Consider the following 14,544-nt stretch of genomic DNA (forward strand, 5'->3'; position numbering starts at 1 on the left):
TACCCTGCACAAAGAATCACTGGACAAGAGCATTTACCTGCAGAAGGAGCTGAGACACTCCTTAATTCAGATTAATTCAGTCACACACAGCAAACTGTGGCTGATGTCAGGGTTGGAATAACCCTGGTAGAAAGCACAATTTACTTTGGAAACAAGGATCATGCAGAAGTCTGGAATCTCAATCCCCAACAGAATATGTTGCTCACAATATATTGTTGAAAAGGAGCAAGTATTTAGAGAATGTGTTTTCAAATAGAAATTTTTCATGTTTTAGTTAAGGCTTTTAGAAGTGATGACAGAATGTGGAAAAGTAAGGCCTTCACTGCAAGAGAGAGTCCTGGCATCACTCAGAAGCAAAGGACCACAACAGAAGGTAAACAGAGCTTGAGATAATCAAACCTGGTGCCAGTGAAGGAACGAGGATTCACTTGGCAAAGAAACACTTCTCATAGACACAGATTTGCTCATCACTGTTTTGAATATGGAGCTACAAGCACAAACACGCCATGGTCAGAGCACGTGGCTGCCACGATAAGGGCACTGCACGGACAGGAGAGGGTCTTCTTACAAAGCAGAGAAGGTATGAACAGTTTCATCTCCTGATTTTTTTATGTGTTTTGTAATTACATTGTTATTTACGTGTGACAGTTTTCTCAAGAAAACTGGCTGATTGAGCTGATATTTTCCATTACATTTATGATGTTTTTTTCTGCACTGAGCTAGCAGGATTTGTACTTTTGGTAAACGGATCATTGCAATCTCACTATCTGTTGTATATTGGTATTTACTGTAGAGCTGGGAGTGGGTGCTATGTGTTAACACGGTGTTCAGGCTTTGGGAAAGGCTGTCCAGGGAGCTGATAGAATCACCATCCCTGGAAATGTTCAAAGGTGTGGATGTGGCACTTGGAGGACATGGTTTAATGCTGGACCTGGCAGTGTTGGATTAGTGGCTGGTTTTGGTGATCTTGGAAGTTCTTTTCCAATCTTAGTGATTCTATTATTCTGTGATTCCGTCCATACAAGATAGACTTAGTTACAGAATTCAGGCCTGATTTTCCCTTTTTGTGACACAGCTTTCAAATAATCTGTCCCAGCTATATAAGTGGAGAAGGCAACTGTAAGTTTCTTATTTCTTGTTTTAGTTGTAATAGCTTTCCTGGTTTCATACTGCAGTTGCAAATGATATTAATTTGGCTTCCACTGTAAATTATTAATGAGAAAAGTAACAATGTTCACTGTTATTATATATGCATTTTGCAGTGCTGTTCAGGGATAGCCATTGTCACAGAACAGGGTACCTATTCCATTTACAAATAAGAAGTAAAAACAAAATACTAATGTCTCAAGGAACTCTAAATTGAAGATGATGTTCTATTTGGGAAATTATACCATCCAGGGGAGAGCCATAATTATGTTAACATGTCTCAGGGATGCATGCTCTCTGAGAGGAGACTGGGATTGGTATCACAGAGGTGTGAGCTTTGTTGTCCACATGGGTTTATTCTTTGATGTCTGTCTGCTCTTGAAGCTTTTAAGTATCGTGGCTTCTTAAGGGGCTGAGGAGTGCCTGAATCATTTTAGTTCTAGGTGCTTGTGTGGCTGACATAAGTGAGTTGTGTTGCCAGTGAGTTGATAAAATTGACCAAAATTGTAGCACTTAGTGTAATTTATTGAACTTGTGAATAGCACATAGCAAAACATCAAACCATGAGGTGATAAGGTGTTTTTTTTTTATTATTTTGAACTGATTTTGTGCCATTTTCTACTCATCAGTATCAAAAAAGTTACTTTTATCTTCTTCTTTGCACTGTAGATGCAGCATTTGTCTACCAAAAAAAAAAAAAAAAAAAAAAATTGCATTATTTCGTTGGTAATAAATCCAAACTCTGGTTGAATTCCAGTTACAGATACAATTCCAAATCAATGCAAATGTAGCAAAATAATTTCACAGGTGCCAGCGGGTTGAGGTTTAACCCAGCTGAGAGCCAGCACCACCCAGCCTCTCCCTCACTCCCCCCACACCCTCCCTGCACCCCTGGGGAGGAGAATCAGAAAGAAAAGGTAAATCTCTTGGGTTGAGAAGCAGTTTAATAATTGAGACAAAATATTACTACAATAATATGCTGATGCTAATAATTGTAATTATAAAGGGGGAGAGAGAATTTAACAGGACTCAAGACAAGCAAGTGTGCTTTACACTACAGTTTCCTTCCACCTGCTGACCAGTGGCCAGCCAGTTCCTGAACAGCAATCAGTCCCTTTCTGGGTAATTCCCTTCAGATAATATAGTGAGCATGAAGCTCTGTGGTGTGGAATATCCCTCTGGACAGTTTGGATCAGCTGTCCCAGCTGTGCTCCCTCCCAGCTCCTTGTGCAGCTCCTCACTGGCAGACACGAGCCACTGAAGAGTCCCTGATGTAGGGTGAGCACTACTGAGCAGCCAGAACATCAGAGTGTTATCAACATTATTCCCATCCCAAATCCAAAACACAGTGCTGTGCCAGCTTCTAAGGAGAAAATTATCTCTGACCCAGCAGAAACCAGGGCACAGTTATAAGACTATACTTACTGAAGTGAATTTCTGAAGATTTTTTAGATCTATGATTAAAAGAGGCAGAAGAACCAACCTTAGCTTGCCTTGTCAAGCCCAAATTTGAAAATTTCTTTCAGCTATGTCAGGAGTGAAGTAGATACAAATAAAATACTGCATGCAGAATTCCAAAATACCAATTAAATGTTTTCTCTGAAATAGTCATAGAATGCCTTTTAATAGGAAATATCATTTTTTAGTCTTCTTTATTGAAACAATAATAATGTAATATATTTATCCAAACACACTCAGTTTTATGAACTCTCATGTTTCGTAGAAAATTATTCTCTTTTCAAAACTTTGATGGCAAATTAATTTATTAATTAGTCTAACTAAATCTTTTATGGGGATCTCATGTTGTGAACAGCAACTCCCTTCATACATGTTAATGGGGCTAATGAAATGAGACTTTCTCATAAATAATAAATGTGTTCAGAATCAAGAAGGACTGTTCATTTGATCATCAGAGGCTTAGACTCTGTTACTGCATGCTTAGACTGTAGTACATTGAGAACCTAATTTGTGCTCTTTTTCATCATGGATCCTTCATCTGGAACAGAACAAGAATTTTGTTACTGTATTAGAATGCCTAGCAATGAAGGATTTGCTATCCTGAATTTCAGTGTTAAAATTGGTACTTCCTGGGTTTTCCAGGAATTAGAAGATGCAGGCACACCTGATGAAAAAGTAAACACTGCTGGAGAAGAGAATTTGAATCTCAGAATAAAAGAGCTGGAAAAGTCAGAGCAAAAACTGAAAGGTGTTCTAGAGGACTACGTGAAGTCAGATTCCATCCTAAGAAATAGGTAAATGTAAGGGGCGTTTGCATTAAAATGTATTGTTATGTGATAAATGTACTCTTCACTTTGCCCTGTGTACTGCTTGTCAAATGATACATGTAGAACCAGCAAAAAGAAGGACTTCCTGTGTTTTTAGAGTGATAGAGAAGATTCAGGTGTATTTTGTATAGCTGTCAGAATAGCAATGCAATAATCACTTTTATAAGAATTATTATTTAAGATCTACAGCATGGTCTAACATATTGTTGCAAATAACCAGGCAGCTTTCTCGGGATGTTTCATTCTTAAATATTCATATTATGCAAATTCCATTTGTAAAGTGTATTCCTTTCCTTTTAAATTAAGAGTTAATTTGGAATTTCTTGTTGTAAAAAAAGTTATTTTTTTCAGAAAGCTTCTTCTAATTTGGTGTGTTAATGCTAATCATTACACCAGATGAAGCTGCCATTAAGCATTAATTATACATTTAATTAGAATAATAAGGTTTTGATAGTCAGCAACAGCACTGTTCTAAAGAATGTAAAAGTTAAAAAGAATAGGAAATATAAATGGCATTAAAACACCTATTTGTATGATTTTTAATTGCTTTGAATTCATCAACGAATTTTGTCAGAAATATTTTAATAATGAACTTTTTTCAAAATAATAATTAATCATTTTTTAAAGATTCTCATATCACACTTCATAATTTTATACTACCATTTGACTAGCAACAGGCAAAGCAAACCTGTATTTTGTTATGATACATCTTTGAAGACAAAAGTCAATACAATTATGCTCTGTAGGTTTTAGTGCCCACTGAAGGCATGTTGCAAGTAAGATATTTTCACTTCAGCCCCTAAAACATAGGTAGGTTTTTTGTAGGTTCCCCGTAATGTTAATTTTGATGGGAAGCATTTACTGTCATAAAAATTGAGTTCACTGACTGTGAACCTGCCATAATCCTATGATCAGGTACATGCAGAGACTGAAGTGTTGTGGTTGTCTTTATGGTAAGTTGTTACTTTACATAGCATGCTAAACTCCATTGAGCAAAAATCTTGTACACGTGTTTGCTTATGGTATTCTTATTAAATCAGCAGAAAGGTGTTCTCTTTAAAAATTTCAACACTCTCCAGCTTAATGTGCAAACCCCAGTTGACTTGTTAAGAGTTAAGTGTTTGTTATATTAGTGATCAAAAATTTGTTACTATTTTATTTTTGGGAGACAAATACAAAAATAGAGATAACTTGATGCATTGGTTGTGACTGCTTATCCATCTGAAACTGTGCTGTGGTATTTACTTAGCAAAAATGTTCATTCTTGCTATCACAGGATGAAAGAGCTGGAGCTGTCACAGAAAACACTTCTTGTGACGATTGATCAACTTTATGTGAAGCTGGACCAGGTAGAAAATGTCAATCTGCGCATTAAAGGGAAACTGCAAAGCATTCAGGAGGACCTGATCCATTTGGTGAGGGGATATTGTTGCAAATGGCCTAGTTTATTTCCTCTTTGTGATAGTAATTTATAAGTCAAGCTCATCTCCAGTGACCTCTGTTTTTAAGCAATAAATGGCCTTTCTCTTTTTCTACAACCAAAAAAATCAGAAGAATTTTTGGATTTTTTTTTCCTCCCAGCTTTCTATTTCTCTGTTATTTTTTTAGCACTGCTGTTATTTCTCTCATTCAGGCCCTTGATCAAATTTATGCTCCCCCTTTTCTTTCTCCCTAGGACCTGCTCAGTGTACTCCTTCTTGTATCAGACTTTATCTTTCTAGCTCCATACAACAGGCATTTTTACCTAGTTTGCTCATTCAGTGGATTCATGAAAATGGAGAAGGAATGAAAGGTTTACAGGAACAGGCTTCAGTGAAATAATATCTTTCAATTGTGTTTACCATTAGATGTCCTTTCATTTTCTCAGCATTTTAGGTCAAAGTAGAATGCTCTAACAGGGCACTAGTATTGTGTGGCAAGATTCACAAGAGTGAAGAATAATCTCTGCTTTTGTAATTAAAAGTGAAACGTATTTTTCAAGACTTGGGAAGCTTAGACATATATTCCCATCAAGAGTTAACAAAACAAAATATTAGCCCACATCTACCTGACTTTTCAGCCTAGTGTTCCTTCTGACCAGTCCTTGCCAGTGAATGCCTAAGACAGGAAAGTGCTGATGATCAAAATGACTGATCTAAAAAAGTCCTTGAAAAAACCAAAGTCATTCCTTCATGTCTCTGTGCCTTCAGTCTTGCTTCAAAGTTGCTGCAATGTCCCTGTGATACTGGTGGCTCTTACTCTGCTCAAAGCAAGGGCAGTACAGGACTCATGAAAGCCTCTTCTGCCTTTCACTGGCATCTTTCACCTCCAAGTCTCTGTGTTCAAACACACCCTAGTGCAAAGGAAAATACCAAAGTCTTTCTCAAACTGTTTCAAAAGGCATCTGTTCATTTCTCCTTTTTCAGGAGTCTCATAAGAGGAGCTGACAGGCGACAGGTATGGTGAAGAGCAAAGGGAAAAGTCCTGGGCTCTGGAAAGTGTGTCCTGTTTTCTATAACAGAACCACAGCTCTTCTGCCTGTAAACCCCAGTGCTGCAGTACTGTCCATGTTAAGGATCTGTTACTGTATAAATCAGAACTGGATATATGAATTACAGTTCTAAGGTTTATTTTGATTTAATATGTACTATAGAACATGCAAAAATGTGTTTTAAAAGTTCCTGTATGTCATGTAGTAGCAGATGTGGACGAGTTTGTTTTGTTTGTTTCCTACTAAGATGTTTCAGTGATGGCTGAAATGACAAAGCAGGTTATTTTTGCTCTAAATGCAGTATTTTACGGGCTTTAAAAAAATCCATTTGAGTCATTCCTGAATTTTCAGAAAACAAGGGCAGAGTTATCACTAAATTAAGAAAAAATATAAGGGAACAAGAGCTTTGATACTAAGATGTTAACTGTACATCTCACTGAAATTATAGGTTGAAAACCAAAAGAAGTCAGAGAAGAAGCACAAGGAAAAAATGCACTGGCTTCAGGAGCAGCTGAAGACAAAAGAGGATGAAATAAAAAGCCAGTCAGAATATTTTGAGCACTACAAACAAAGGCAGAGGCAACAGACAGCAGTACTGAGGAAAAGGGACTGTTACCTTCAGGGTGAGGTATCTAGGCTGGAAAAGCAAGTCCTGGGTCTTAATGCCCATATTGCTCTTTTGACATCCAAGTTAGAAGAGGGAATGGTGCAGGACCCCCAGCAGAAGCTGCAGTCAGTGTGCAGTGAGACTCAGGTGTGTAAACACACAAGTGGGGAAGAAATGGAATGGAAGACTTGTATTGAAAATGTGGAGGGTGATGTGAAAAACCACCTCAAGGCATTTCAGCAAAATTTGAAGTTCTTGAGGGAAAAAGAAGAGAACACTAGAAGAGACCAGGCAGACCTGCTGACTGAACTGCAGTGCTGTCAGAATTCTGAAGATTTTCTCAGAACAAAATTGGAAGAATCTCAACATCATGTCTATAGTTTAAAATTATCTGAAATCAAACTACAGGAAAAAGTGGAAGAGCTTTTAGATGAAAACAGAACTTTAAAAGATCAAAGTACTGTGAAGTTGAAAAAGAAGAAAGAAAAAGACTCAGAACTTACAAGATTGGTGGATGGGGACAACAGTGTTAACCTGGTAAGTCAACTGGTAAGTAAAAATAATGCAAAATGTAATTAGTTTTTATCTTTGTATCACCCTGGATTATACCTTTTATGAGTGGTACAGTCAAGATGCAAGTGTGAGGCTTTATTCTGACTGATTTCTTTTTCTTGGTATTTTTAATTCGTTAGTAATTCCCATGGTCTCTTTCACACCCAGTAGAATCAGTAGTTGGAGCTTCATTGCATCAGAGCTTTTGTTTGGTGCACACTGAGGACACTCAACAAACCCTTTTTCCTTAACCTTTGCAGGGATGTACTCACAGCAAAAGGTCTCAATCTGAATGAGATTGGCACTAAATGTAGAGCCCAGAACTTCTGAGACCTGCCTTGTGAACACCCTTCAGTGGAGGAGGACACATATGGTTGAATGAGTTTTTGCATGTTATTCATGCCCAAATACTGGAGCAAAAAGCACTCTTGACAATAAATCTTGTCTCAGATTTTCTGGATGATGGTAAAGGGAAGATGGAGGCAGCATTCATGAGCAGGAACCAGCTGAGATAGTGGTTTTGTGGCTCTGTAGCTTTGTGATGTGCCCTGAATACACTGAATGGGACTTGTTTGCCTCAAGCACTTCAGCACTGCATGGGAAAGCTCTGCTCATGCTGTCATGTGGCATTCAGCTTCTGCCAATTCATGTGGCTGACGAGGAACAATTATTTTCACAGAGTGGACTCAAACAAAGTTTTATTCTTCATGCACTGAGGTGCAGGGTATTTTTATTGAGGCTTTAAATAAAAAGTGAGATCAGCTATGCCTCACACTCATTTAGATTGTGACCTGATATCCCAAGAACTCTCTTGATTTTAGCTGCAGTTATCCAAGAGGTAATGGGCATGAAAAAACCCTTTCATATTGGAGGTCAGTCAGACTGAGTACTTCCAGAACTGGGAGAAGCTAGAGAGGACCTTGTACCCATAAAGCTAGAGGAAATATAGACTTTTTTTTTTTTTTTTTTTTTAACCTGGTAGGGGAATGCACTTTTGCAGGCCTGGTGATTTTATCCCATGAGTGATTCTAGAGTCCCAAAGCAGTGAGCTCCAGGAGGTTGTCTCTGTGAGGGAGTGGCGAGATCTTCCTGCAGTAACCAGCAGCAAGTGGGTGACCTCTGAGGAGAGCTCAGAAGCTGCACCTTACCCCACATGTCTCTGGAGCTGCCCCAAGGTGGCAGAAAAACCAACTGCTTACCATGAGCCATTGCTATAATTACTTTTACTGGTGTATTCACTTTTCCTTGGGAATGAAGAATATGGTTTAAAAATATTTTAAGATACTTCTTGAGGGACTTTCACTGAGTTGTAAACAGATATAACAAACAAATACATTATGAGGGTACTGCACAGCTAAAGTCAAGAGATGTGAGAGCTTTCAGAGCTAGAGAAGAAGTAGTGAAGAATTACTATTGGTTTGATAAAACTGAGAAAAGGAGAAAAAAAAATGTCGAGTTATTTAAAGATGGGAAAGCAAGGTACATAACAGAATAATTGCTTGAGACCAATCCAAGAAGTCTTCAAGAAACAGTATTCTTTCTATTTTGTACTATAATAAAAGCCTATTTTTTTTCTCTACATGAAGTTTTCTAACAATTTCTTTTTGAAGTATTAGTTTACATTTCTGGTGTCATAGGAGATTAGAGTCTCAGTTTCCCAGTCTTTGGTATAAATGAACAGTCTTTGGTATAAATAAACATTATTTGTGTTTACTTTACTCTGCTGCAGAGTGGGTAATGTTCTTTAAATACTGTGTATAGTATCAGCAGCATCAAATCTTGTGCCTTCTGCATTTCTGGTTTTCTCTTCTTCCTATGTTGGTACTGCAAGTACACTTGCATTTTTCTAGTAGAAAATGACTTGAGATAGCAGGGAAAAAAAATTTCAGTATCTAGGATAAAAGGAGGAGGGAGACATCTGGTGTTTTTTCTGTAAAACTGAAAGGGTTTTCCCTTTATCTAGAGTTCTACCAGCGTGTATTAAAATAGAATTTCTCAGTCTCATCACCTCAATCTTGTAGTATTTAAGCCAAAATAGTTACAAGAAAAATCCTATTTGATCTCACCCTACTTCACCAACAGCTATAGAAATGAGAAATTGTGTGCAATACAAGATCCAGATAGACTGAGCACCAAGAGGTGAACTGCATCTCATGGTGGAGTGTAGTCTCTAAGTAAATCTTGTAGAAAACTTGATTTCCAAACTCAGTATCAGTATCCTATCTGCAATATTTCAGTTGCAGTATATGCAAAAAAAGCATGTTGCATGTGGCTGTGTGTTGACTTAGCAGTTTCCACATGTGAGCATTAGGAACCGTTGAAGGTGAGGGAAATGTATGAAAAAACCAAACAATGCATCTTTCTTCAGCTTCCACATGACAGGTGAGGTCTTGATTTCTTAGTGTGGTGTTCTGCCACCTGAGCCTTGTGTCTTACTAATCATTTTGTGTAACTTTATTTTGGCAGTACCTACATATAAATCAAGATTTGATGACTGTAAAGAAATAGATGAAAAGGTGCAGGAAAGGAATGACTGTGTTTCAAGGAATTGGAATTAGTTTCAAACTGGTTGTCCAGAGAGGTTTTGGTTGCCCTACCTCTGGGGGTGTTCAAGACCAGGTTGAATGAGGCCTGAGCAAGCCTGGTCTAGTGGAAGGTGTCTCTGCTCATGGCAGGAGGGTTGAAACTAGATGACCTTTAAGATACCTTTCAACCCAAACCATGCTATTGGTTGATACTACTGAGAAAATAAGGGAAGAAATCGTGGAAGTGTTGTGGTTTCCACTTAAGTTGTGCCTCCTAGTCAAGATCTTTTAATAGAGAACAACAATGAGGCAGCTGACTTGGGTAGAAATAAAAATTATTCTCCCTGGTGGTCCTGTGGAAAATCAGCAGCCTTTCCTTACTCACTAGGAACTGAAGACTTGGAAGTCATTGCCTTTCTCATCCATATGTAATTTTAAAATTGCAGGTCAGTGCAAAGGGACCAGATTTTTTTTCTTCTGGTGTTTGATGCCACTGCAGGAAGACAAAAGTGCCTGTATTGGCTTAGTTTCTATGGTGTAGGTGTTGTGGTACTGTCTCAATGATGGTTTGTTGAGACAATAGAATCTGATTTTTTTTGTTCACTGAGAATGAGTGCAGTGCATGTGGAATGTGATCTGCTGTTATCAAGCAATTGGGGTATCTGCTTTGCATTAGGAAGTGTCAAAGTTTTCAAATTCAATTGGTGACTCAAGATAAATGTCAAGAACAGATTATGAAACATGCAATTAAAGTATCAATGGAAAACCAAAATTTTATTTGGAATGGTTATTCCGCTTTGAGTTCTTCTAATATAGGAACAATTGTCTTTGTAGCTGGGCACTGATCTATTAGTCTTATTTCCTACTTGATTGGACTTTCTTTTATCTTTGTTGATTATCATATCATTTAATCACTGTTCCACCTGTGATCTGACATACCACATGCTTAGGATTTAGATTTTCTTCATTAATGCTTTGTAAAATATGAAGGGAAAACTAGAGGAAAGTTTATGATTACAACATTTACTGAAAAATGTTGAAATAAAAAGTTGTATGAAACAATAGCATTTCTAATGAAATAATGAGTCTTTTGAATGTAAAATAACAAAGGAAATTTATTTGCCTGTTTTTCATATCACAAACACCATATACATGTATATAACCTGTGGAATTTTTCCTTCTCCACCCCCTTTTTCCTTTAAGAATGGGAATCTAATTCAGGATGAAGTTCAGAGTCTGAAATGGAGGGCAGTCTTGGATTCACTCAGAAGCAGACCTACTCAAACTCCAGTTGTATTGCTACATGATAAAGAGTCTGGTATGCAAAGAAATCTGAGGTTTTGCTTTCATTTCTGTGACGTGAAAGTCAAGATGATTTCATTCATGGGATGTGCATGACTTAAAAGGTGTAAACCTGTAAACCCTTTGAAAATCCTCCTAATCTGTAAACTGTATCTGGGGAAGGTGAAATGATAGCTGTTTGCCACTATTCAGATACAAGCTTTCACAAGAAATCCTAGAACTTTCAAGAAACTACAGAGGTGAGGGGGTACTTTGTATGTGTCAGATGAAGTACAGTATTTGGGACTGCCATGCAGCAGACAGATTTGCTCTTCAGACCAAAAACATGAAAGCTATTTTCTTGACAGATTAGATCACGTAAATTCTTCCAACATAAATTAATGGGAATTTTATAGCAAATTTTAGTGTATGTAAATGCAGACCTGCACTGAATAATTTTAACCTGTAAGTTTAATCCCTAGGTTTTCACCTGCCCACTATAATGAAAAGTATTTACATTTCTAAATGCTTTGGGAACTGGAAACCATGAACCCGAAATATGCCTTGTTTTAGACCTTGATATTTGGGGGTTTTATGACGCTCATTTTCGTGTTTAACATCATGCTTGTATCTGTATCAGTGGTGATGTATGCTGCTGGTAGAGAAGGTAATTTTGAGCAAACTCTCACTAAAATATTTTTCTATGCAGAACATCTGCTCAGATGGTTTTGGGTTTGCTTTTTGTGTAGCTATCTGGGAGTGACATTACATTTACCAGTGCTTTACCATAACAGAAACACCAGCCTGTAGTTGTGATGGACTAAAGCAGATGGAGGAGCTACCAGAAGACCTTGTACCAGTTTTGGAATGCAGTTCCAGTGCTTTTGTGAAATTTACTGGTCTAGCTGAGACTGAGCAGGTGAGAAGAAAAGTTACTGCTCTTCTTGCTATCTTTGTGCACAGGGAGAATGTGAAATTGGAGAGAAAATGAAGAGTTGGTGTATTTAAAGGTGAATATAAAAGTGGCTTTAAATCATATCTACTACAGATGCTTTACAAGGTGAATACAGATGTGCACAAAGACAATGGTTGACTTCCTCATACCTAATTTGTAACATTCCTCTTATTGCAAGCCTTTAAATTATTTGAAAACCTTTTGTATGGAAATATTTTTTCTCATCATTTTGTAATCAAGTGTTTTGTGGGTGAAGGAAAAACCAATTATGATTAGTATGTTAGTTAGCATATATTTTTGAGTTTGAAACATTTCTCATTTGTTATCATCAGGTCATCCTTGGACCACAGAGGGCAAATACTCTAGAGGACAATTTCACTTTGCTCAGGTGTATCCCAAGTCATCATGCAGCAGGACTGCTTCCCCCTTGTTCTGAGAAGTTACCCAATGATGAGACAAGTAAGGAAACCAAAGATGAAGGAACTTTTTTTCACTTCAAGGAACACACTATAACTCCACCTGTGAAGACATTCCCTGCTTCTGTGGTTGAAATCTTAATGAGGAAGAAGCTTCAACTGACTTTGTTTGAACTTGGAAGATGTCACATAACAGCTTTTACCACTGAGAAGAAAATGAGGAATTTGAGTTTCTGTGAGACAAATACTAATCTTTGGTTTGATGGTCTTTGCATTGTTGCAAAAGGAGGATTTTATGACAGAGCTACTGAACTTCTTCATGGAGCATTGCCTTCCACAGTAGCTGAAATTTTCAAAATTTTCACATCTCTAGAAAAATGCAACATAGAAAAACACTGGGGAAACAAGCAAATTCTGCCAAGAAGTGTGAGTGAAAACAAATATCTGGATAAAGATGATGATGATGAAAAGTATCACCAAAAAATCTTTACAGGAGGAGCTGAAAGAGAAGAAATACAGAATGACAAAGCCCAACAACAGCAGGTGACCCATAGTCTTGAAGAAAGTTCTAAAGTTTCCTGCAAAACTGAATTATTCAGTCCTGGGAAGCCAGGAGCAGAAGCCAAAGAGAATCTCCACAGCACACAGGGTGCCCAGAGTTTATCTGCTGATTTTAAAGACTTTGAAAAGTGTTTTGAAGGGAGTCCTATACAAATGGAGGAAGAAGAAAATATTGCAGAAAACTGCCTCCCTGATGTGAATAGTAGATGTAATGGAGAAGACATAATTGAAATGGAAGAGAAGGGAAAGCAGGCTCAGAAACCAACTCACCAAGCAAGACCCTCCAGCAATGTTGACCTGAAAAAAAGGAAAGACCAGACCTTGAAACTACGTGAACCAAATAAGAATTTCTCATGTCAAAAAATAGCTGCTAAAAATGTGCAACATGAATACTCTCAGAATTTTTTTTCATCAGATGAAGAGAGATATCCACTAAACTTCCTGTTTCCTCTGCAAGAGAGGTCTGTGTGCTTAAGTAAACTTTTCCAGCCAGGGACCAATCTTTATAAGTGTTTCTGTCATCTGTCAACCTGGGAAGCTGAAAATGAATGTAATGTGAGAATATCTGTACTGGAAGAAGCAGTGGCTGTGTGTTCTCAGAGGATATTTCTGCTGATGCAAGAGAATGAAAATTACTCCAAAAAAGTCTGTACATTACAACAGGAGAATGACAGATATGCTCAGATGATGTGTGCCCTGGAAGAGGAGATGGATGCATATTTTCAATATGTTTTAACAGCAGATGAAGCTAACATTGCTTCATTCCAAAACTTACTTAATGAGAAAGAAGTTGCTGGTGGATGTTATAGTAACTTTCCAGAAGAAAGCACCATGACCCCAGGAACATTTTCAGTTGCATTTTTTTCTAAGAATCCCTCATATGTTGAAGAGAAAACCAGGAATTCTGAAAAAGACTCATGGACAATTGCATCAAATAAATTTCACGGGAGTGTTCTATCTCTGAATGAAAGGAAAATGAGGTACTTCCAGCTGCTTTCTGTCCTGAAAGAAGAAAGAAGCAGATGTTTCAAAGAAATGGCTAAATTATGACAAGACAAGGAGAACTATGTAGCAAAATACAATGAATTAATACAAGAGAGAAAGAGAAATTTGCAAAGAATAGCTCTTTCTGAAGGCGAAAAAGAAACTTTGTTGGGACATTTGGCAGAGATAAAGTGTGAGCAAGACAAATACAGGACCTTAGTTTCAGAACTCCAAGACTGCAAAACTAGCTGTTATCAAACCATTTCTGACTTACAGGAGGAAAAACGTGTACTGCAAAGAGAGATAGACAGAATCAAGCAAGAAACTTCAAAACAGCTCGATGATTTTCAGAAAACAAAAGCAAACTTTATTTTAGAAAATAAAAATTTAAAAGAATTAATATCTTCTTTGGGTTTCACCTGTGAAGAGCTGAGAAAAGAGAAAAGTATAGGAACGAAGAAAAATATAGTAAAACTAAAAGAAGAAAGTCAACAACCTGGTCTTAAGCCACAGAAAGTTGAGACAGCATGTAGTGTAACGCAAACTGAAGAACAGGGAGTTCTGGCTGTAGAGCCTTCAGATTATTCCCCTGGGAAAAAGGTAAACAATAACAGTAAGGAATGTTATCAAGCAGGCTCTTCAAAAGAAAGGGAGATACAAATGTCATTTGGAGGGCAAAGCTGAGTGATGGAGGAAACTGTAACCTCTAACATGAGCCGAGGTGCTCAAGTTAACTTTGAAATAGAAGGCAAAATGCCAGAT

At 37.6% G+C, this 14,544-nt stretch overlaps 2 protein-coding genes across 6 annotated transcripts in view; both read left to right on the forward strand.

The window, feature by feature from the left end:
- Window positions 1–4: 4 nt before the first annotated feature.
- On the forward strand, window positions 5–13,941 carry LOC144246211 (uncharacterized). 3 transcript variants are annotated; one of them, XM_077782750.1, is made up of 7 exons: window positions 5–580; window positions 3,247–3,398; window positions 4,708–4,846; window positions 6,350–7,057; window positions 10,789–10,903; window positions 11,661–11,785; window positions 12,154–13,941. In XM_077782750.1, the coding sequence occupies exons 3-7, from the start codon at window positions 4,709–4,711 to the stop codon at window positions 13,846–13,848; spliced, it is 2,781 nt and encodes a 926-aa protein (XP_077638876.1). In that variant the 5' UTR covers window positions 5–580; window positions 3,247–3,398; window position 4,708; the 3' UTR covers window positions 13,849–13,941. The 3 variants fall into 3 exon arrangements, with proteins under 3 accessions (XP_077638876.1, XP_077638874.1, XP_077638875.1); XM_077782748.1 differs by lacking the exon at window positions 3,247–3,398; XM_077782749.1 differs by lacking the exon at window positions 3,247–3,398 and having other exon boundaries at window positions 6,350–7,045.
- Window positions 13,942–14,118: 177 nt separating this feature from the next.
- Window positions 14,119–14,544, forward strand: part of LOC110481867 (uncharacterized) — a 70,316-nt gene continuing 69,890 nt past the window's right edge. For all 3 annotated transcript variants that reach the window (XM_077782756.1, XM_077782759.1, XM_077782757.1), the window contains exon 1: window positions 14,119–14,382. The gene's annotated coding sequence lies outside the window, so the exon portion shown is untranslated. The remainder of the gene's footprint in view (window positions 14,383–14,544) is intronic.

This window comes from Lonchura striata, chromosome 4 (genome assembly GCF_046129695.1).
Source record: "Lonchura striata isolate bLonStr1 chromosome 4, bLonStr1.mat, whole genome shotgun sequence".
NCBI classification, from domain to species: Eukaryota; Metazoa; Chordata; class Aves; order Passeriformes; family Estrildidae; genus Lonchura; species Lonchura striata.

What these genes read in the sequence shown, in the direction of transcription:
- LOC144246211 (XM_077782748.1), top strand. Translation starts at nt 507, where the DNA reads ATGGTCAGAGCACGTGGCTGCCACGATAAGGGCACTGCACGGACAGGA. An exon ending in AGGAGGACCTGATCCATTTG is followed by an intron (nt 4,847 to 6,349) that starts GTGAGGGGATAT and finishes CTGAAATTATAG; the next exon opens with GTTGAAAACCAAAAGAAGTC. An exon ending in GCTACATGATAAAGAGTCTG is followed by an intron (nt 10,904 to 11,660) that starts GTATGCAAAGAA and finishes TTACCATAACAG; the next exon opens with AAACACCAGCCTGTAGTTGT.